Source organism: Stomoxys calcitrans, chromosome 2 (assembly GCF_963082655.1).
Source record: "Stomoxys calcitrans chromosome 2, idStoCalc2.1, whole genome shotgun sequence".
Lineage (NCBI taxonomy): Eukaryota > Metazoa > Arthropoda > Insecta > Diptera > Muscidae > Stomoxys > Stomoxys calcitrans.
Window position 1 is genome coordinate 222113298 of NC_081553.1, and position 21946 is coordinate 222135243.

Sequence of the window (21946 nt, forward strand, 5' to 3'; positions counted from 1 at the left end):
ATATTTTTGAACAAATTGTAACTAAAATAAAATACCATCTTATCATGCTCTGTCATATATACCTACATATATATACTCCACATATCAGCTATCGCTATTTCCGTATCTTCAAAATCCGATTTGTAAAACATTGAATTAACCTTAGATATATCTGTGATTTAATTTAGTAGACGAGAAGGTTTTTTTCCCAACAATTGTATTGATGATTCTCATAAGTTGCTTGTTTAGCAGTTTAATCTTTGTGTGTGAAGCACCCTTAACAAAGACAAACAATCATCGTTACAGCACCCAAATCCCTGATGAAAACAACTCTGAATTAAAACTGAAAATGTTATTTTGATATCACTGAAACTCATTTTGAACTTATGCAAAACATTTGCCTTTTATGTTTTAAACCAAAAGTAAAATTGGCATTTTTTTCTATCACTTCATATCATATTGTATTTGGATTATATTTAGTAGTATGGTTTTTTCTTTATTTCTCTTACAATATATCAACAAAAATATAATAATAATTATTTGCAGTAATTTTTTGTACTAATACTATTAATTGCATATTTCTTTTCAAGAATTTCTTTAACAAAACTGTTGTTAGTTGTAAACAATTATTTTGATAAGAATTGAAATATTAATAAAGCCAACAAAAGACGAGAAAACAAGCTCATTGTTTTTTTTTTATTAAACTAATAATAACTAATTTTAAGGTAAGTAAGAACTAGGAAAGACGCGTTAAATTCAATTGATGCCGAACGTTATATTACAAAAGATTTTGCTTAACACAAGCTAGCGCAGTTCATATTAGAACACACCAATAGAAGGAAATGTCGCTTGCAGAAAATAAGAAGTGAATTGGCCCCATGAACATTACGTTGGGTTAAAGCACTATTACACGGCATGTAGATGCCTTACGACATGTCACTTTTTGTATTCATATGTCATTGAAAATGTTTGTCAAAATTGTCCATTTACATACGATTTATCATTTTGCCTATAACACCTGTATGTTATTTTCATATGACATAACCTAAAAATTTGAGTAAAATCTGATTTTTTATGCATAATAATTGTTAAAGTTGCGAGAATGTGGATAGGCCCCATTAACATCATTATAGGTTGTCAAATCTGTCGATTGAAAATGTCATCAAATAGGAGAAAACGTAAACAAAGGATAAGTGTAAAAAGAGAACAAGTTGACATCCTCAGTTCCAAATACTGCCAAAAATTCAAAAAATTGTGTGTTGGCTGATCACTTGGTCATTTGTAGACAACCAATCGCTGCTAATGACAACTTTTCTTTTAGCAGCATTACTCCCAATGAATTGTTTGATGCTTTTATGTTAGTTAAATCTAATGTCGCTGGGTACGACGGGTTCCCGGTGAAGTTTTTTACGATAATTTTCCCATTTATTTCCGATTTTCTTCTTTTTTTGGTTAATAACATAACCATGACCTCCACATTTCCAAACAGCTGGAAGATTTCTAGGATTAACCCTATAAGGAAAAAGAGCAGCACTGTTAATGTATCGGAATATAGACCTATAGTGTTACTGCCGATGCTTTCGAAGGTAGTGGAACATGTCTTGAAGAAACAGCTTGTAACCTACATTGACCACAGTTCGCTTTAACATGATTGCCAATGCGGATTCGGGGAGGGTAGAGGGACGTCCATGTTGCTTTTAGCTTATAGCTTCATCTACGCTGCCAGTTAAAAGCGGAGTTCCTCAGAGATCTGTACTCGGTCCCCTCCTATCTATTTTGTTTTTGAACGACTTATTTAAGTCCATAGAGAATTGGTGTACCCCATATGCATAGGCGGACGATGTTCAGTTAGTGTTTGTAGGTAACCGTCGCTCTTTGAACGTTCTTCAATCGAAGATTGATTTTGCTTGCCTTGCTTGGCTTCATGGATGTCTGCGAATCGTCTCTCTGTGAATCCGTTAAAGACTAAGGCTCTATTTTTCGGAACGAATGATACTCCAGGCGTGAGGCTGGTGAATAGTGGGGATGAAATAGGATTTGTCCATAATATTCAGTGCTTGGGTATACTTTTGGATGATAAATTGTCATTCGATTTGCACATTGATAATGTTGTCGCCAAGATAACTCTTGGCTTGCGCCAACTTTATAGCACATAGTTGGTATTACCTCGATATATTAAGGAACGACTGGTTCAAGAACTTATAATGCCACATCTCCTGCACTGAGGTATATTCTGGCACCACTGCAAGTAACATGTTGAAGGTTAAACCTGCTTTAATTAGTGTAGTACGCTACATTTTTCCTGCAGGTTATTAGATCATATTTCCCCGTTTATTAAAAGTTTTCTTGGTTGTTCCATCAATGATTTTGTTAAATGTAGAAATCTTATTTATGTTCTAAAAAATCTTTAAATCCCGTCATCCAATATTTCTCGTAAATATGTTCTCATTTTCTCACTTTACTCGAGTTAATCAAATACTCATACCAAGAGTTGTACCCCATATGGATGGGATGTTTTCTATAAGAATAGGACGTCATTTTAATTTATTTCCTAATTCATTGCGTGTTTTCAATTATGCCAATGATACATATCGAAAAAAGCTGCTTCGACACTTTGATGAGATACAATAGGACGATTTCTCTTTTATTTATTTTTTTTAATGTTTTCCTTTCGTTTTTTCTTTTTGGTTCTGTTTATCGTTTAAAAAACAATAATAATAAATTTAAATAACTCCTTGTTGAATATTAGAATTTTACACAATCGTTGTTGAAAATTGGTAGATTTTATAGAAATTTACACACTGCAAATTATCTTATAATTTAGCTTAAGTTACCTATTTTTATATTTCATAAAATTATTTCAAGAAGTTTTATGTTTGAGAATAGTGCTTATTGTAATTTAATTAAATGAGCTCTTATAGGGCTTAAAATGGCAAAATTCAGAAAATAAAATAACCTTATTCAGTGAATCCTAGGTTAAGCCAAACGATCAGCCGACATAATTTTTTTTGAATTTTCGTCATTAAGCTTGTCATTGTTGACGTTTTTCTTACTTGCTTTCAATGTTCGTTTGTTCCTATTCAAATTGAATTCATAAAACTACACAAAATTCATACATTTCAAGCCGTATTTGGAAAGATGTGAAATAAAAAAATAATGGGTGGATGTGCAATATGCTGAATTTTGTAAAAGAAAAACATTTTTCTGTCATTTGACAACATTCACAATAGGCAGATTTTGGCAATTTTAATGATGTTCATGGGGCCTATCCACTTAATGTTTTGCAAGTGACTTAAAATTATGTTTCAACTTGGAGCAAAAATAGATTTGCAACGAGATTTCGGATATCTTGTGTTTTCAACGAAGTTTCCCATACATTTTCAATGTGAGCAAATCTACTTGTTTGAGGAGATTTGCAGAAAATCTCCATCCAAATTATTGAGATTTTTGGGCAGCACTTTTTCTTATCATCTAACAATTTCTTGACATGGTTTTACATATCTTTAAGTGTGAACCACCCTGTGCATTGTTAATGAATGTGAATGGAATAAAATCCTTCGCTGCAAATATCCCCATATACAAAACAATTTAGCCGGCAATATGGCAACATTATTTTTTGGCATTATCAGCTGTTTAATTGCAAAAAGTAAAAATTACAATAAGTTTGTTGTAAGTTAAAATTTAATTATTTAATAAAATTATAAATTAAAAAATAAGTACTTCATATTGAACAACAAGCCAAATTAGTAGGAAAATAAAAATGGAACGATAAAAAGAACCGTCTGCTCAAAACGAATCAAAAATCGTCGGTAAATTTATTTTTGTTAATATGTTTAATTCAATTGTTTATATACACAAATGTATAGTGACGACGTTTCGCATTTGGCAGGTCGCGTTCTGCAAATACGTCTCTTAATTGTTATGCAATAACAATACGAAAAGCTCGATAAAATACAATTGGAATTATTGTTCCTTAGCTTTGCAGACCACAACAACCACAAGTGCATTTAATTAATTGTGATACTAGTTTAAATTGACAACTAAATGTAAGTCATATCAATGTTTAGCGCTCTTCTACATCTTATCTCTGAGAAAGCCACAAAGTTGTGAGTAGAGTGTTAACATTTACAACTGCAACTGAAACTTGCTCAGTTATCAATATTTGCTTGAATACGATTTGTGTATGTGGAACTTTTTAATTGATCTTTATTCTATAAACTCTTTGTTTTTGTTATTGTTTTATTGGATTTGCTTCCATTTTCTGTTTTTTTTCTACAGATGTTTAAGCAACTTTTTAATAAGTGTGGCTTACTAAGTAGAACCCATTGCCAACAAAACTTGTCCCATCGTTTGATTTTAGTTTCGCAGCAACTAGTAGACTATAGAAATCAACGTGACTATAGCTCAGGCGGATCAACCATGGAGAAATTTGATTTACCTAAAAGACTACAAGGAAGCGCACCAAGTGTTTGGTAATTGTTGTTTTTTTTTTATAAAAGTTGATTTTTGTGGTAATTGAAATTATTTTTCTTTAATACATACCAGGAATGAGTACATTGCCTTGGCTATGGAATATAAACCCTTGAATTTGGGCCAAGGTTTTCCAGATGATGCCGCACCGGAATATGTCACCAATGCTTTGGCAGATATAGCTAAAGATTCTAACCCCCTACTTCATCAATACACAAGAGGATTTGTAAGTAAAATGAATGCTAAATGTAACCTTCGCCTGTTTAGTTTAACAAGTTGAAGTATAAATAAGTTCTCATAGATTGTCAACCAAAAAACGGTGGTCAACTAAATAGAAATAGATTAGGCAATTGATAAGGCGTGACTACATTGGTCTAGACAATAACAAAAACCTATAAAGCTGTAAAATTATGCAAAAACCCTTCAACATCTCTTTAATCGTATTAACAAACAGTCGGTTGTACGTATCGGATTGGCCCGATGGAGTCTTTCATAGGCTAGGACTGCCGTTTTGGGTACAGCTACAACAACATTTACGTTTTTTATTCGCCTATAGAGCTGGCCACAATAACTTATAAGTTAGCATGTGTGCTTATGATGCTCAACATCATGGTTTGAAACTTGACGAAATGATCAGAAATATATGATAAGCAGTGGCATTTGTAAGGCGACTTGTGAGGCATTCAGTCAACCTGTAAATATGGGTGTGTTAGAAGCCAAACCAAACACGCAAAATTTTATATAAATCAGAAAATAGTTGCAGGTGCTAGGGAATGCGTGTGTCTACTCGATTTCTACACATTTGGTCCTTATTATGGCTATTATTTGGTTAAACAATAGCAACGAAAGCGAATGCGAAAACTTCTACCCAAGGAGGTGTCGCCCTGTGGCACGCCGTTCGTACTCTGCAATTAAAATGAGGCCCCTAATCATTGAGCTTAAACTTGATTTAATAGCACTCATTGTTAAGTGAGAAGTTTGCCCCTGTTGCAGTTGCACTTATTAGAGTGTTCATGGGCAAATTTGCATTTTACCGAAAGCGAATGTAAAACAATCCCTTGGTATTGATTGTTTGAATCCCTTTTCCGCCCAAGGCCTCTCACCACAGTGTTAAATTTTTGTCTTGGGAGAAGTACTGGTCCATGCTAGTACTTAAAAGAAATTTGTTTTCAAGGGAAAAAAGTGACATTGAGTCCCAAAACGCATCCGATAGTCATACGAACAACGTTGCAGTTTCAACGTAGTCAGAAAAGAGTAAAAAGCGTCGCAGGATTGTTTGACCCCTCCCAACGTTTACCATGCCGCAAAAGCAGTGGTTTCCTGGCTGTTTCACCTTTGGAACAGTGAATGAGGATGCCCCAGGCCTATCAAATGTCATCTCCTGGCAAGCCATCATTTCATTGGGATCCATATTGGGACCATATTTCATAACCTCTGAACGCCGAATGTATATCAATCAAAAAACAAACCGATTGGGATAGCTTCAGAGAATACACTAATATCCGCTTCAATGAGCTACCACCACCCTCTGATGTAAGTTTTGCTGAGGAGAAATTCCGAGATGCCATTAACGCAACATCCGCTCACTCTATACCGGCCGCACTAATACCCCAACTTCCCGGCGCAGGCAATGGTATTCACAGATGAGCATTATGAAATACGCTGCTCCTATCCCTCTGAATCTGAAAACGAACGTAAGCGGAATTTGTCGATCGAGCACTTGAAGCAATGTATATTAGGTGCCGGTTTTGGCAAGCTGTAGTCCACTGTAACTAACTTTCTAACCCCTGCTAGAAGGATGACAGGACCCCCGTCACTTTTGGCGTCGTAAAAGCTACTGATCCGAAGAGAAGCGTCCAGTTATAAAACCGTCAGTTTATTGAGCATCTCGAGAGTATTTCCTCAACTTTCCGAGGTACCCATTCGACAGAACACTTACTCGTACAACGAGATGAATCTGGAAATAGACAGGGTAGTCAACGAACAATTGCGTAATTTGTGCCTAGAACATTTGGAGCAATATAACTTAGGTACCGGTTTAGGCAAGCTATGTTATACTGTTAAGTCACTCTTGAATCCGGTAGACGAGATGGCAGGACCTCAGTCACTGTAACTGATCCGAAGAGATGCGCCAGGTCGTTCAACCGTCAATTTATTGTGCATCCCGAGAGTGGCAGGGCTAGGAGAAGATACATTCGTCGTACGCATCTTCTCCGAGCCGATGGACAGTCATCGCAATTTACCGTGGGCGAAGTAAGGAATGTCATCTGTTGTGCCAAATCATCCAAGGCGTTGGGCCCCGACGAAATCTCTACACTGATGCTGAAGAATCTACCTGGAGTTGAGTACTTTACAACTGTCCTTAGCCTGTCTTTGAAAACTCTTATAGTTGCCGATGTCTGGAAGATGAGCAGAGTGATCCCGCTACTGATGCCTGGAAAGGACCCGAGTTTGGGCGAATCTGGATCTACCTGGAGTTGAGTACTTTACAACTGTCCTAAACCTGCCTTTAAACACTCTTGTAGTTGTCGAAGTCTGGAAGATGAGCAGATTGATCACTACTGCTCCCGAGCCTCGTTGGAGAATTTCCATTCGATGGACATCACCGCATACATTTGTCGCGGCTTCAATCAGCCTAGGCCATATGATAGGATGGTCCTCGAGGCACTGGACTTATCGAAAGCATTCGGCGCCACAGCAATTTGCGAAAAAGCCAAAAGAAGAAACAAGATCTACAAGTCACTTGCCGGCTGCACTTGAGGTGCTGACCTCAATCTCATGGCAGCCGGTTGTACGTACCGAATTGACCCGATGAAGTCCTTTATCGGCTAGGGCTCTCGCCCCATCATCAGTGTACATCACACTGCTACAACAACAAAGAAACCTTGTTGACCACATACAAAGCATTAGACCGGTCTATGGTAAGTTCTGCACCGCCAATGTGGTGTCGTCAGCTCTGTGACACGCAGTGGAATAATATTTAGATCTATCAGAATGCCGCCCTTCGAACTGCAACGGGCTGTCCCCTCAGTTCTCATGTGGACCACCTCCATAAATCCCATGGCAGCCGGTTGTACGTACTGGATTGGCCCGATGGAGTCTTTCATCGGCAAGGACTGCCGCCTCAGACAACAGACACACATCACCTGTTTAACTGCCGAGCCAGACCCAGTTCCCTCTGAACTCACCCCATCTTAGTCGCAGAGTTCCTTGATCTGGATACTTGACAGAAGCAGACGAAAGATAGAACACAACAAACTGGTACAACAACAACAACAATGGAGCCTTTTGGGCTACATACAAAACAATTGATCGGTCAGTTATAAATTTGTATGGACTCACCAACTCAGCGTCATGCAGTGGAATAACATTCAGACCTGTCAGTATACTGTTCTATGAACTGCGACGAGCTCTCTCCTCTTAGACAGCTCGTAGTTGTACCTCTCTCCTGTGAGAAGGTACAACAACAATTTTGGTCCACTATGACCTACATTATCAATGTTTTCTATATATGCTTAACTTTATTTTATATATTTCTAGGGACATATGCGTCTTGTACAAGCCATTGGCAAATTGTATTCTAAGCTGCTAAAACGAGAATTGAATCCCCTAAATGAAATTATCATAACGTCCGGCGCTTATGAGGCCTTATATTCATCCATAATGGGCCATGTTGATACCGGGGATGAAGTCATCATCATTGAGCCATTCTTTGATTGTTATGAGCCCATGGTTAAAATGGCTGGAGGTATATCAAGGTTTATTCCACTGAAACCTGTAAGTTCAACTAAACTGTTCATTATGAAATTAATTCACCCTGCTTTCTTGCAGACTAAAACCGAGGGTACCATTTCCTCTGCTGACTGGGTATTGGACGAGGAGGAACTTAAGAAAATGTTCAACAACAAAACTAAAATGATTATTTTAAATACTCCACACAATCCCATTGGTAAAGTTTTCAATCGCAAGGAGCTGGAACTCATTGCTGATTTGTGTAAAAAATGGAATGTCCTCTGCTTGTCGGACGAGGTTTACGAATGGATGGTGTTCGATGGCAATGAGCATATAAGAATTTGCACACTACCCGATATGTGGCAGCGTACCATAACCATTGGTTCGGCTGGGAAAACTTTTTCGGTTACAGGTTGGAAGACAGGGTGGGCTTATGGACCAGCAAATTTAATAAGAAATTTGCAAATGGTTCATCAAAATTCAGTTTACACTTGTCCCACCCCCTTGCAGGAAGCGGTGGCCAGAGGTTTCGAACTGGAAATGACTCGTTTGGATAGTCCGGAATGTTTCTTTCACAGCTTGCCCAGAGAATTGCAAGGCAAAAGAGACTATATGGCAAAATTCCTAACTGAGGCTGGCATGAAGCCCACCGTGCCAGAGGGAGGTTATTTCATGTTGGCCGATTGGACTCAATTGGGTAGATTTAGTTGTTCTATGCAAGAGTTTTTTTATCTCAGATAATTTTTGATTTATTACAGAGAAAAAAATCGACATCAACTCGGAGCAGGATAAATATCGGGACTACAAATTTACCAAATGGATGACCAAGAATATGGGTTTGCAGGGCATTCCCCCAAGTGCATTTTACAATGAGCAACATAAGAATTTGGGTGAAAATTTTGTGCGCTACTGTTTCATTAAGAAGCAGGGCAATCTGGAGAAAGCTTCCCAATTGTTGGAGAAATTAAAAAATAATTAAGTTGAGCTTTCAACTGTGAAAGCGTAGAAGTTTTTTGTCTTTTAGTTAGAATATAAATGCGAATTTATATTTTGTAATAAAATTGTATTAGATACATGAAATGATTATAGCAAAAATACCATATGAGATGCGAATATGATTTGAACGGTCTCAAATGGTATAGAAGGAAGAAGTGAAGTGATATAGAAATTGCCTATGAAGCTGCACTTAAGTTCTAATCTTGGCAAGAACATCAGAATATCTTTTGGTGGTTATCCACTCAAGCCAGCTAGAAACACATTGATGCCACGGCACGAGCTAGCTGTGAGCGCCACACACACAGGATGGAACTTTAAAGTCCGATCTGTGTGGTGTTCACCGCTGCCACGAGAAGCTTAGCTGCGAGCTTCGGGGCACGCCCTCAGATTGCGGATGGTGGAATATTCCATATGGAGTAGCTGGAACGGCAATCTTGGCCAATCAACGGTATCAAGCCGAGAGTCTCAGTGAGAGATCGGGCGGCACCGGCGCTCTTGTATAAATGCTGAGTGCCTATGATGCTCGATATGATAGGGCGAGTTTTGGTCGGAACGCGCTTGCTCACCTACAGAAGCTTGACAAGGATCGCCACCTCCAAATGGAAATGAGGCTAAACCAACAACAAACTGACGTTATTAATAAGCACAGGTAACCCACATAATCCTCAAAACTCATAAATCTATTTTCAAACTAAAGGTATTTTCAAACTTTTATTTTCAACGATATCTTTGGTTTCAAAAACTTTCCATTCATACAGGAATTTTGCATCTCTGCTAATATTGGGTTGCCCAAAAAGTAATTGCGGATTTTTTATATAGTCGGCGTTGACAAATTTTTTCACAGCTTGTGTCTCTGTAATTGCATTCTTTCTTCTGTCAGTTATCAGCTGTTACTTTTAGCTTGCTTTAGAAAAAAAGTGTAAAAAAGTATATTTGATTAAAGATCATTCATAAAGTTTTATTAAAAATGCATTTACTTTCTTTTAAAAAATCCGCAATTACTTTTTGGACAACCCAATAGTTACTTTTCGGCTATCGGGATACACAAATCAATACCCATTAGAATTTTCATTATAACCCATGTAAGTCAAAACTTCCGATTTGTTATCCAATTTTCGCCGTTTCTCATTTGGTATATAAACGTGAGCCTTTGAACCGAAAATCTTAAAATTCCTTACATTGGGCTTCTTATCTTCCCATAGTTGGTACGGAGTTGAATTGGTTGATTTTGTCTTAATACGATTTTGTAGAAGCATTTCCAAACCAGACGCAATTTGGAAGAAAAAGGATGAGGAAGCCACGGTCATCATTGGTTTATCCGTGGAAGATAATCCACTTATGCTCATAAAAAAGGCTGGAAGTGCCAACGAATCCTGGGGAATACTGCGTTCTCATCATGAAAAGACACGCTCGGAAGTAGCGTACGCATTATGAGACAATATTCCAGTTTGAAATATTCAATAGATGGTATTTTAAATGAGCATATAATGGAAAATAAGGTTTTGGAAGCTGTCGGTGAAAATTTTCAGAAAGATTGCTAGTAGCAATGCTACTGAGTATCATTCGCTTGTGACAGCTTTAGAAGTTCGGAAATGGAAGAACTAACCGTTAAAGTCGTGGAAACGTGCTTGACTGAAGAATGCCAAAAAAAATAAGGAAAATGTACCATCGAATAAAAAACTCAATTCCACATATAGAAGCATTTCCAATAGGGTTAACATACCGGAATCTGATAGAGTGAGATTTTTGACTGTTTACCAAATTTTTCGCAATGTGTTTTGTCCCGAATGATTTTTTTCTGTTTATAAGCTGGGTGTATTTTTGGTATCCCGCCGAAAGCAGCAGAAAACAATTTTATGTGGCGACACTTATGAGATATATACCTTAGGTAAACAGCCGTGTAAACTTCTCTATTTAAGTTTATAGCTCTGCGGTTTGGACTTGGCAAATGAAAGGAAATTGCTTATCATGAGCTTAAAATTGTATCAAAAAGCATTCTTCGATGAGAAACAACGGGAAGCTGTTTCATGGTAGAATGTTTAACGACAAAATTGCAAAAATTTATATTTTTAGTATAAAAAAAGCCAACAAGAAACCGGTAGCACTTTCAAAACAAGGAAAGTTTGATAAACTTTTCTGCAAAAAAATGTCACTACTACAAATTGACTAACCGGAGGTAGAAAACTGTAATTTTTGAAACATAAAATTAAAATGTTTGACCTACTTCATATCATATGTACATACTTACAAATGAGCCTTTCGATAATTCCTTTTATCTACCAGCAAACATTCTTTGTCATAATCAAAACATAACCTTACTTTTGTAGATATTGCTCGACGAGCTACCACTTGAGGAGAGGCACACACAAACTAACACTCACCATCGAATATTACATAAGCAAGAAACAAAACAAATTCTCTTTCGACAGCCGGGCGCTTTATTTTTCCTAGGAAAAAGTATTAAGAACTCCCATCCACAGAAAGCGCCTATCAAATATTCACAAATTATTTGGTAGTTCTCATATAATTAAACTAAAGAAGTTTGATTTGTATTTCACCCTCATTAACACAAAAAAAATTTACATGTCGAACACTGATTTAAGAGCCAATTCTGGCTTATCATAGTTCAGCTCTTCGGGAGTAGGAATGCCCAGTTCGGTGAGTGTGGGACGAACGTGGTTCAAGATGTAGGGATAGATTTCAGAGGTCTTGTCACCGCACTTGTCTTTAACACCTTCCAACCATCTGATGGCCAAAGCGATGTCATTAACACGACGGCAAGCTTTCAAGCCAGCGTCGACAATTTTTGGAGCAGGCACCAAATCCATACCCAACAAATCGTTCATGCCTTTGCGCACCTCCCAGCCATCGATGTCGCTGCGGCTGAAGTAGTCCTCGTATTGCTTATCGAATTCCTCGGCAGGAATTTCGTGATGGGCAGCACGTACAACACCAACACGGCTGGTTACGCCGATGGAGCTACGAGCAATGTTAGCAAGTTGGCTTGCAGCAAGACGGAACATTCTGTGCGAAAAGATTAAATATTAAAAATATCAAATAATTAACAAAATTTAATAGAAAAATGGTTAAGTAATCGCTGAGTCTACCTGAATAGGCTGTAGTTCGCGTTTTCTTCCACACAGAATATGGGAATATCGACGAATAAAAGCAAATGTCAAAAACTGACAAAGGGATCAATGGAATGGAACACGAATAGTCTAAATTGTGTGCCAAGTCGTCGACATCTGTCGATAAATTCAACGTAATTGTACAAGATACAAGGTAGATTTATAGAGGTTGGGTCGTAGCGCAACTACCAAAACCTAGACTCACTTCGACCTCTCGACCGAATAGCTGTCAAAATGCATTATAAAAAAAAGGTGCCGAAGAACATGCGATTGCATTCCGTAGAGGTAGTACTGAGTTATATGAACAAATAGCGGCGACATGTCGGCGCTTCAATCAATTGCAAATGTAATTAAATGCTCACGCAATGATCACAAATCAACTCCGCTTCAATGCTGTTGACTTTATAATTGTTATTCCTGTTGTTGGAGTAGTTGTTGTTAGTGTTGTACACTGGGGGTGACAGCCCTATCTAATGAAGGACTTCATCGGGTCAATCTGGTTGCTATGGGATTGGTGTTGTCGTTGTTGTGTGTTGTCGTTTGACTTTTGTTTATATACTGTCGAAGAATAGAGTTCGTCAAGAAAGAGCCGGAGTGGTCAGGCCTTTCACTTAGACTCTCCACTGAATGCCCTGCTTATCCACAGTTGCAGCTACTCGGTATAGAGAGCATTCCACTATGCTCAACCTATAGACGCGAGCGGAAGCTATCAGCAGAGCTTCATACTTCCAACCTGTGGATGCTCATAGTCATCACGTAGGTTTACAATCATCATTTATACTTGTTTTAATGGTCCAATAAGCTGTTACTACTTTCACAAGGCCACAAACATGGCGAAAGAATTAAAGGTGGTCGCATTCGTACAAAAACCATAAATCAAAGGCTGCAATCCACCATCTTATCATCAAGCTGATCGAAGTTTTGCCAACACACACAAAGAAATTTGTTTGGGAGAAAGAAGATAGCAAAAAAGAAAATGCTAACAAAAATCTGACATATTAATACCGTGAAACCTGTCCGGCTGTTAACATCTGTTCGCGTGGGACCACCTTATTAAAACAGCCATAGCCAACAAAAAAAAAAAGATAAAACCAAGAAGGTCATAGCGAAAAAATTAAAGGTGATCTCATTTATATAACAACCACAAATCATATGGTACAATCCATCGTCTTGTCATCAAGCTGATTGACGTTTCGCCAACACACACAAAAAAATTTGTGTGCGTGTGTGTATACATAGGGGTATATGAGTAAAGCTGAGTATTCTGTTCAGCTTTTCAGGCGGAATGCTGTCAAACTCCATACAAAAACATACAAAAAGAAGGAAAATAGGTGAAAAGTAGTACACAGTTTATAGTGAGGAAAATGGCAAAAAAATTTAGTGGCAACGCTTGACATCATTTTTGTTTTATTGATTTCAATGGTTCGTTTTATCCTCTTGTTATTTTATTTTCAATAAAACAATAAGTGCAGTTAAAAACGTCTGTTGGTATGAAAATAAAAAACAGCACATAACTGTCAAATTCAGCTCGCGGAAAAATTAAGGATTTCCGCGACTATTCCGAAAGCAGAATAGAATACCAACCCAAAAGAATATGTGAGACAGAAGATAACAACAAAGAAAATGCAACCAAAAATCTGACATCTTAATACCGTCAAACCTGGCCGGCTGTTAACAGCTGTTTGCGAGAAATCACCTTTTTAAAGCCGCCTTGTATTCAGCCCAGGATTCACTGAATAAGGTTAAGCCAAGCGATCAGCCGATATACTTTTTTTTTAATATTTGACAGTACTTGGCATTGAGGATGTCAACTTGTTCTCTTTTTACATTCATTCTTTGTTTACGTTTTCTCCTATATGATGACATTTTCAATCGTCAGATTTGACATCCTTAATGATGTTTATGGGGCCTATCCACTTTATGTTTTTACATGTGACCTAACCTTCTATTAGTGAATCCTGTATTCAGCCATGACTAGTGACATTATCTTGTACAAATCTACCATGGCTATTGTTTTGACTGTCGCTAATTTCGTACGTTCATATTTAAGATGGAGCCATACAACAAGCGATGTCTTGGGTACTACAAAAAACAAAGAGCTGGAAACTCTGGTGATTCGTGACAGCAAGTTATATCTTACTCGGTAACTCTGTCGGACGGGGTGCAAATTCATTTCTTCCCCATTTTAACAAAAAGGCGTTGAATTTTTTTTTGTTACCTTTGGGCAAAAGAAGAAAGACTTTGGAAATTTCTCAAATAACACCACAAAATATAATTTCTGTTAAATAAAAATGGCTCCTACTGCAGGGTATGTATTAAATGCAACACACACTTCGAATAGAATCATAATTAACCACCCAACGAGGGATCTTTGTGCGTCGCTTTGCATGATAATTGAAATGCACATACACTAATCAGGGCGGTAGGTTACTAAACTCTAATTGGTGGTCTAATAACTATTACTTGGGCATTGCAGTAATCAATATACACTGCATCTCATTGAGAATCATGTAACATGGCGTAATATCAAAGAATTATATTTAATTTTTTTCTGCTATCACAAATAGCCTTCATCACAAATTTATAAGATAAACGCGTGTTCACGGCCCGGCTTCATTTATTGATTTTGCTCTATTTTTATATACTTATGATCATTGTTGTTGTTGTCCCATGGCGCTATGAGATTTCATTGTCGAGTTACATTTCCTGTCATTTATATAGGATTTTATTTTCCATGGGTGATTCAGAGATATTTGTTCAATATTAACAAAAATTGATATAAAATTACAGGTTGAGGTTATGTTTGTGTCATTTGGCATATTCTCGAATGGCATTTTGATTTGTGTGTGGCTCTTTATAAGTGTGTTCGCTATGGTGTTTGGTATTGTGCCGCTATTTCAGTCAGTTGTGCAAACAGTGTTGCCATGACAAAAAAAAATGTATGTTGGATCCTCTACCAAGAACAAAAGGGCTTGTTCTTCAGAAGGTAAAAGTGGACCGGTGTTAATGGTATGATAGATACCTCTAAGTTGAACGCTATGTACTTCTTTCAAAGCCCTTCACTCTTTTTGGCATATTTTAATTATATTAACACTTGTATTCATATATCATTTGCATGAAATAACGAATATTGAGTTAATAAAGTCTGTCCAAGAGATGGCATGATACCTTAATTTTGGATAGTGGCATAATGCGTTGGTCAAATTTTATATATTATATCGTTGGGCTACATTTACTTACATTCCATTGTGGTTATCTTCTGAACAAGTCAAAAGCTAGTTTTCTAAGCAAAAGCAATTTTTTAGAATAATCTGAATGAAGTCATATACACTGTAAGTTTCGCAGAGATTAGAGTTAATTTGTTGCAAAAATAGTCTATGATCAAGAAAGCCCTACAGCAATGACGATAATAGCTAAAGGAACTACTATTTTAGACATATGCTATGTGATCGATGGTATACAATAGAATTGTGGGCATTGAAAAGGGAATAGGTTTGAATAGGGATGACACTTTTACAACAGTAAAATTTAATTTTTTTTTTCGTTTGTCTTAGCAGCACAGTACCACCACCAGTCTCTTGGGCTCAAAGAAATGATTTGCTCTTTGTTATAATTGATGTGGAATGCAAGGACATCGAGCACAGGTAAATACGCACCATTTTTAGAGGATATATTAGGCATTAAGATCATGTCTTTCTTTTCTTTCAGTGTTACAGAAAATAGTTTCACATTTAAGGGCACCAATGCCTTGGAGGCCGATAAGAAATATGAAGTCACATTGAATTTTTTGCATCCCATCAATCCAGAGAAAGTGACGAGTAAAAACATTGGACGTTGCCTTGAATTTACCATCTACAAAAAAGAGTCTGGTCCATATTGGAAATCATTAACCAATGATAAAACCAAATTGCACTTCCTTAAAGCTAACTTCACCAAATGGAAAAATGAATCCGACGACGAAGATGGTAGGTTTTAACTTTTGTATTACATAAAAGTATTTGGAGAATAGCGCAGATATATAAAAGTTGACGGGTATGGGCATTGTGTGGCACTGTAGGCATTATTGAATTGCTGGTTGCCGCATAAGTTTAGTAGGTCTATTGTTATAACCCTGTTGTATGTTCTAGCGACTGACCAAAGTCTTTAAGCTAAGAAAACAATCAACTTTAAATTCAATGCATAGAAAGCCAGAAAAGTTATATTATTCATTTTATTAATTTATTTATATTTATTCATTCTCACTCTTTCGAATCGTATTGTAATTCAATTTTGTGGTAAAATTGAGTGAGAGTCAAAAGGCATTTGTCATTCGAGAAAATGTCTTAAGGGAAACTTCCCAAAAACTTTGTTTGTAGTGAAACTTCTTTTTTATTTTTTTTGTTTTTGAAATTTTGGTTTATGGGAAAATATCTTTGTCTTTTGGGAAAATTTCTTTATTTTATTTTTTTTAATTTTGCCTTTAGGGAAAATGTTGACTTTAGGAAAATTTTCTAGTAAATTTTATTTTAGAGAAAATTTCTTTCAATTGCTGTCTTTAGAAACTTTCAAATGTTGGATTAGAAAACAAAAGCGGTTTATCTAAAAAAAACAACTTCCACCGATTTGCTCTTTTTTAAAGGAAATACAAAAAGTACAAATTTAAGCATCAAAAGTGTTTCATGTATTTGAGTTGTAACAGTATATTTTGTTCCATCTTTTGTCTTTTGTTGTGGTTTAGCTAAATATCCAGATCTAGAAACCCTACGACTAAGGTACTAAGGTGAGATGCGTGCAGAGGGATTAGAATCTGAGTCGAGTAGGTTTGGGTGGTCATAACTTCTCCGGTTTACCGGGGAAGGTCAACTTCTTCAGATGACATGGGTGAGGGTCGTTCTCTCATTCACATTAAAATGTGACAACTCTGAAAATTGGACACATCGTGTGAATCGTACGAAACATTTAAAATGAAAAAAGGATTTTGGAATAAATATGCAATTCTTTCAATTAAAACGAGCTCATACTTCATCGAACAACATGTAGACACATCACTATAAAATATTACACTACAATACCATCAAGTTTTTGGAACCCTTGATGGTGGACCTTTACTCTCAGGAGACCTACCAGAGGTACGTTCGCAAGTTCACCCAAATCACAGAACAAACGGGTCCCCAGAAAGTAGAGCCTGTAAAGGCTTCGTAAATTCTTAGTAAAGTCTAAGAAGTGCAGTTTCTTTGCGTTAAATGCCTTCAATCGGAAAACAAGGCTATGTTGAGGGGTACATGCAACTATAACTGCGAAAATGGTTAGCAAAAGCGCATTTCTGCTCTGAAACACTTAAATCGGTAGAGCGCTTTGCCCAAACTCAAGATTTCTAATCGGGAGATCGGTATAAAGGGTGCTATATCAAGATATAGGCCATCTTTGAACTTAAGGCTATATATTGATTTCAACAAACAGACGGACGGACATGTCTAGATCTTATATGAATAACCACGATCTAGTACTTTGCGGCGTCGAAAATGTTTAATACGATTTGTTCCAAATGAAATGCCAAAAATGGGTATAAAAACATAAACCCCATTTTTGGTTTGTGAAAGATTTGGTAGGTTTTGGTTCGGTTTAGTAGAATTTTTTTTAAATTTTGGAAGGAAATAATTTTCTTGAGTGGCAACACTGATCCGGACATGTACACAGCAAGTGGTCAATAGTCTTCTCTTTATCCTCATTGAGGCAACTCCTATAGAAGTCATTGTGGGGTATTCCCATGCGCGACATTCCCATGCGCGACAAATGGCAGGTAGGCAAGACCGGTGACTGGTCCAGCTGGCTCGGACGAACCCCTCCTGGAGCACTCGTCCGACCTCTCATTTCCTGGAATCCCCTCATGCCCAGGAACCCATGTCAGCGTCACATCGTGAGCCCGGAGCCTATCCAGGGTCTCCAAACAATCCGCCACGCATCTCGACCGCCATACTGTTCACATAAATTCTGAGTTTTAAGGGCGGTAAATTCCTTATCACAATTTCCATTGCGGCCACTGCAATGGCACAGACCTATGTCACCCTGCGGCTGTCGAAGGAGGCGAAGTACCTAGGAATAGTCCTCGATTCGAAACGCGCTTAGGCTAAGGAGGATGGTTTCGGCCACAGTTCGATTCTGGGTGTTATTGATCCTTCAGGATTGCTCCGGTCCAGGACAGCTACCTGTAGTTCAGGCGCAGATGACAAGCTGGTCAATTTTTTGGGCCTTTTTCCATCAGGCGCCTGCGCATTACCAGATCGCTGCGGCTTGTGAATGACGTACCCTTGCAGGAAGGACACTCTCCTGACCACCCTTCCTGGCCCCAGCGGCAGGCCTCGGCTTAACAGTTATGCCTTTTTCTGGGCCTGATTTTAGCGAGCGTTTGTAGCCTTCTTCCCGTTTCCGTTCGTCTTCTGTACCTTCCGCTTGTTCCACTGCGAGGTACCCACCGCTCCACCAGGAATTGAGGTTCCAGCTGCTGTCGGGTCTAAGGAGACCATCTGGACATCCTCTTCATCCGTTTCATAAAGCTGGATCGCTTCAACGAGAGTCCACCGCAGGGGGTGCAAGTCAATGTTGTCCTGTAGGACCGGTATATTGTGTGTTGAGTTCAGATATGGTGAATGTTGTGTGCTTGTTTGTTGTGTATAACATTAGGTTGGGACCTGCAGATATTGTGTTCTTGCCGAACCTGCTGGTTCGGGTGGATTTACGGTACTGGACCGTTGACCACCTGCAGAGTTAATCTTCGTAATATTGTCACTCATGTTTGTATTTTTGGGATAACTTTAATTAAGTTCAGGTTGAATCCGATGTCATTGAAACAATGGCGCCTAGGGCATTATGATTTCCCAGGTGAATGTACCGACCCTAGATTCAGCCTTTAAGCCCCCGAATCGCGAGAAGATTGTTACCCCGTTGAGTGGAGCGGACGTGTTTTTATTTCGCTCCTCAAAGAAAAAAATATATATCCGTATCTCGGAATAGGTACTACCTATTACAAAAAAATTTTAAAGCCTTTTGGAGTAGGCCAGAAATGGACTCCAAAGACTCAACATCTGCGGTGGTGGCGTCAGACCGTAGCGTGTTGTCCTCCCCTCCTATAGGTGTGGGTGCATTGGCATCTGTAGTCGAGATTAATGCTTCAAGCGCACAATAAGTCGTCAGACTAATTAATGAGGAAGAGATGGATAAACCAGAGGGATGTACAGTTCGTCTCCAGCCTTTAAGTAAAGGTGGTGTTTCTGACGGGGATTCAGAAAGCGACGGTGTCAATGAAACATTCATCGCAGCCGAATCGGCAGATGAGGGCAATGGGATGACGGCAAAAGTGAGCGATGGCTTTGCTTAGCTCACAAACAGACCGAGAAAGCGGTGCACGACGAAGGAGACAGAGGAGTATGTACCGGCAGCATAATCGGGCGAAAGTGCAGGATGCTGGAAGGGACAGAACTGACATTCCAAGCGAGTCTATGGAAGCTGGAAAAAGAATCAGATCTGCCGAAGAGCATAACAAATCCTCCCAAATGGAGGATCTGGCTTCAAATCAACCCTGATGCAAAAAATAATCGATAGCCATTTGAAAAATTTTAATACGACAGCTTTCGAGAGCGGTAATACATTAATTTGATACGTGACGAAATCTCATTCGATACAAAAGTGTACTCGATCACGTATTCTGTAATTTGGTCCCTGGTTTGTGTTGGATCTTTTCAATATTTAAATGAAATACATTTTATTTTAGTCATTAATAGGCAAAAAGTCTATTCATTCGTGCTACAGGAAACAATTTTAAAGAAAAACACTAAAGAAGTCATCACCCTGGACCGCATGTATCACAATCTCAAATGCCATCTGGAGGGTGGAGTTATAGAGGATAGGTAGAAGTTAAACAGTGGCAAAGATATCACACCACCTTGGGGAACTCCCTGTTTCACCCCAAGGGGCTTCGACTTCGTATCCCTATATTCCACAAACGACTGGCGATTGCACAGATAATTTGTGACTCAGCGTTTCAGGGCGAGCTGGAGGGACGTGTTAGCGCTCTTCTCAAAAAGTTTGGCATTGACTGACCGCATCGAACGCTCTAACGCGACAGATCTGTCCTTTCACATGGCCAGGGCTGATTGAAACCACGGCAAGTGTTTGCAATCTACGACATTCATGCTGATATTCGGTGAATGGAAATTTCCAAACGAGGCTCTGGAGGAATAGTCCCTCAAGCGTCTTGGCTTCTGGTGAGATAAGAGAAATCGGTCTGTAAGAAAAATGTTTTTCTTTTGCTTGGTACAAAAAATTAATTAATTTAATCCGTTTTTGATGAGTTAAATTATCAAAATTTGTTAATTTGTACAACACATGGTTTGTGCCATGACATAATTACCAGGAGTAAAATTTTTTCTCGCGAAGTGCACTATCTGTCAACGAGTTTTGGTTGTGTGTATGTATTATAGTTAAGAACTATAACACACACAAACAACGAAACTAGCAACAACACAAAATCAGAGTTGCACTAATCACTGATTTTGACAGATAGTGCACTCAATATTTTGTTGTTGGGCAACTGCCACTACCTGTAAATGAATATATCTTGGTTTGTACATTGACCCTTGATCAATTCTAGAATGTTATCAAAAAAAAAACTATGATTCCCACATTTTAAGAATATGTGTGGAGACACACCCTAAAAAGGTCGCATTGTTTAAACAATGTCAGTGCTATCATTGCTACGACTAGCACATAGATACAAGTTAAATTCTTTGCCTATATGGCATAAATTTATAGAAATGGCTCATCTTATCAGTGAAGCTTAATAACAACAAATATGTTTTTTTATTTAATTTTTTTTTTTTTAGATTTCGCAAGTGATAAGTTCATGTTCAATGATATGCTTAAAGGCGGTGATATGGAAAACAGATTCGATGACTTCAATGTGGATGATGATGACGATTCCGATGATAATATTCCTAGTCTATCACAGAATGACGAAGATGATGAAGACAATAAAGATGCAGAAAAGAAAGATGAACAAAAATAGTTTAACAGTCACAACATGTTAAACATTAAAAACAGTCTTTATATACATAAAACAACTTCTCTTAATATTAATAGCATGAACATTAATTGCTTTTAAATCAATTTTTGTGGGAATTTTCACAATACAAAACAGAAACATAATGTTGACATCGGAAAGGAAAACAAAATACACACGTTTCTTGAGAACAAAAAGAAAACATACCAATCTCTTATATAGATATATATATATAAATAAACAAAATATTTATATTTAAATTACTCTTACATAAAGCATAATCTTACATATATGCTTCAGCATTGTTCAATAACATCTTACATTCAAAAAACAAAAAAACGATCACCATCAACAAACTTATCAATATTTTGCAAATGTTTCTAATTGTCTTTCCCTTAGGCATTTCTTAGTTTCCCATTTTAATTTTTTTTTTCCTTTTAAATTCTGTTTGTTACTTAAAGACATCTTAAATACCATAGGTTTTTTTAAAGGCTTTCTTAATTTATATTCCTTAATTTTTGTGTGTTTCCTGTAAATAAAGGAATTATTTTTAATAATACTATTTATTGAATTGATTGTGGGTAAATTTATATTCAAACAAAAACAA

At 37.6% G+C, this 21946-nt stretch overlaps 3 protein-coding genes across 7 annotated transcripts; 2 read left to right on the forward strand and 1 right to left on the reverse strand.

The window, feature by feature from the left end:
* Positions 1 to 3564: 3564 nt before the first annotated feature.
* Positions 3565 to 9283, forward strand: LOC106093036 (kynurenine aminotransferase). 4 transcript variants are annotated; one of them, XM_013260008.2, is made up of 6 exons: positions 3565 to 3648; positions 4258 to 4451; positions 4525 to 4675; positions 7990 to 8226; positions 8281 to 8878; positions 8940 to 9283. In XM_013260008.2, exons 1-6 carry the CDS (start codon positions 3580 to 3582, stop codon positions 9158 to 9160), a joined length of 1470 nt encoding a protein of 489 aa, XP_013115462.2. In that variant the 5' UTR covers positions 3565 to 3579; the 3' UTR covers positions 9161 to 9283. The 4 variants fall into 4 exon arrangements, with proteins under 4 accessions (XP_013115462.2, XP_059219508.1, XP_059219509.1 ...); XM_059363525.1 differs by having other exon boundaries at positions 7990 to 8878; XM_059363526.1 differs by lacking the exon at positions 3565 to 3648 and adding an exon at positions 3846 to 4025 and having other exon boundaries at positions 7990 to 8878.
* A 2309-nt stretch (positions 9284 to 11592) lies between these two features.
* Positions 11593 to 12393, reverse strand: LOC106093028 (cytochrome c oxidase subunit 5A, mitochondrial). The gene is made up of 2 exons (XM_013259995.2): positions 12285 to 12393; positions 11593 to 12201 (listed from the first exon to the last, which is right to left on the reverse strand). Exon 2 carries the CDS (start codon positions 12198 to 12200, stop codon positions 11757 to 11759), a length of 444 nt encoding a protein of 147 aa, XP_013115449.1. The 5' UTR covers position 12201; positions 12285 to 12393; the 3' UTR covers positions 11593 to 11756.
* Positions 12394 to 14415: 2022 nt separating this feature from the next.
* Positions 14416 to 21431, forward strand: LOC106093031 (uncharacterized protein CG16817). Of its 2 annotated transcripts, none has more exons than XM_059363543.1 (4): positions 14416 to 14613; positions 15860 to 15949; positions 16014 to 16270; positions 21164 to 21431. In XM_059363543.1, the coding sequence occupies exons 1-4, from the start codon at positions 14597 to 14599 to the stop codon at positions 21343 to 21345; spliced, it is 546 nt and encodes a 181-aa protein (XP_059219526.1). In that variant the 5' UTR covers positions 14416 to 14596; the 3' UTR covers positions 21346 to 21431. The 2 variants fall into 2 exon arrangements, with proteins under 2 accessions (XP_059219526.1, XP_059219527.1); XM_059363544.1 differs by having other exon boundaries at positions 14418 to 14613; positions 15863 to 15949.
* The last annotated feature ends 515 nt before the right edge of the window (positions 21432 to 21946 follow it).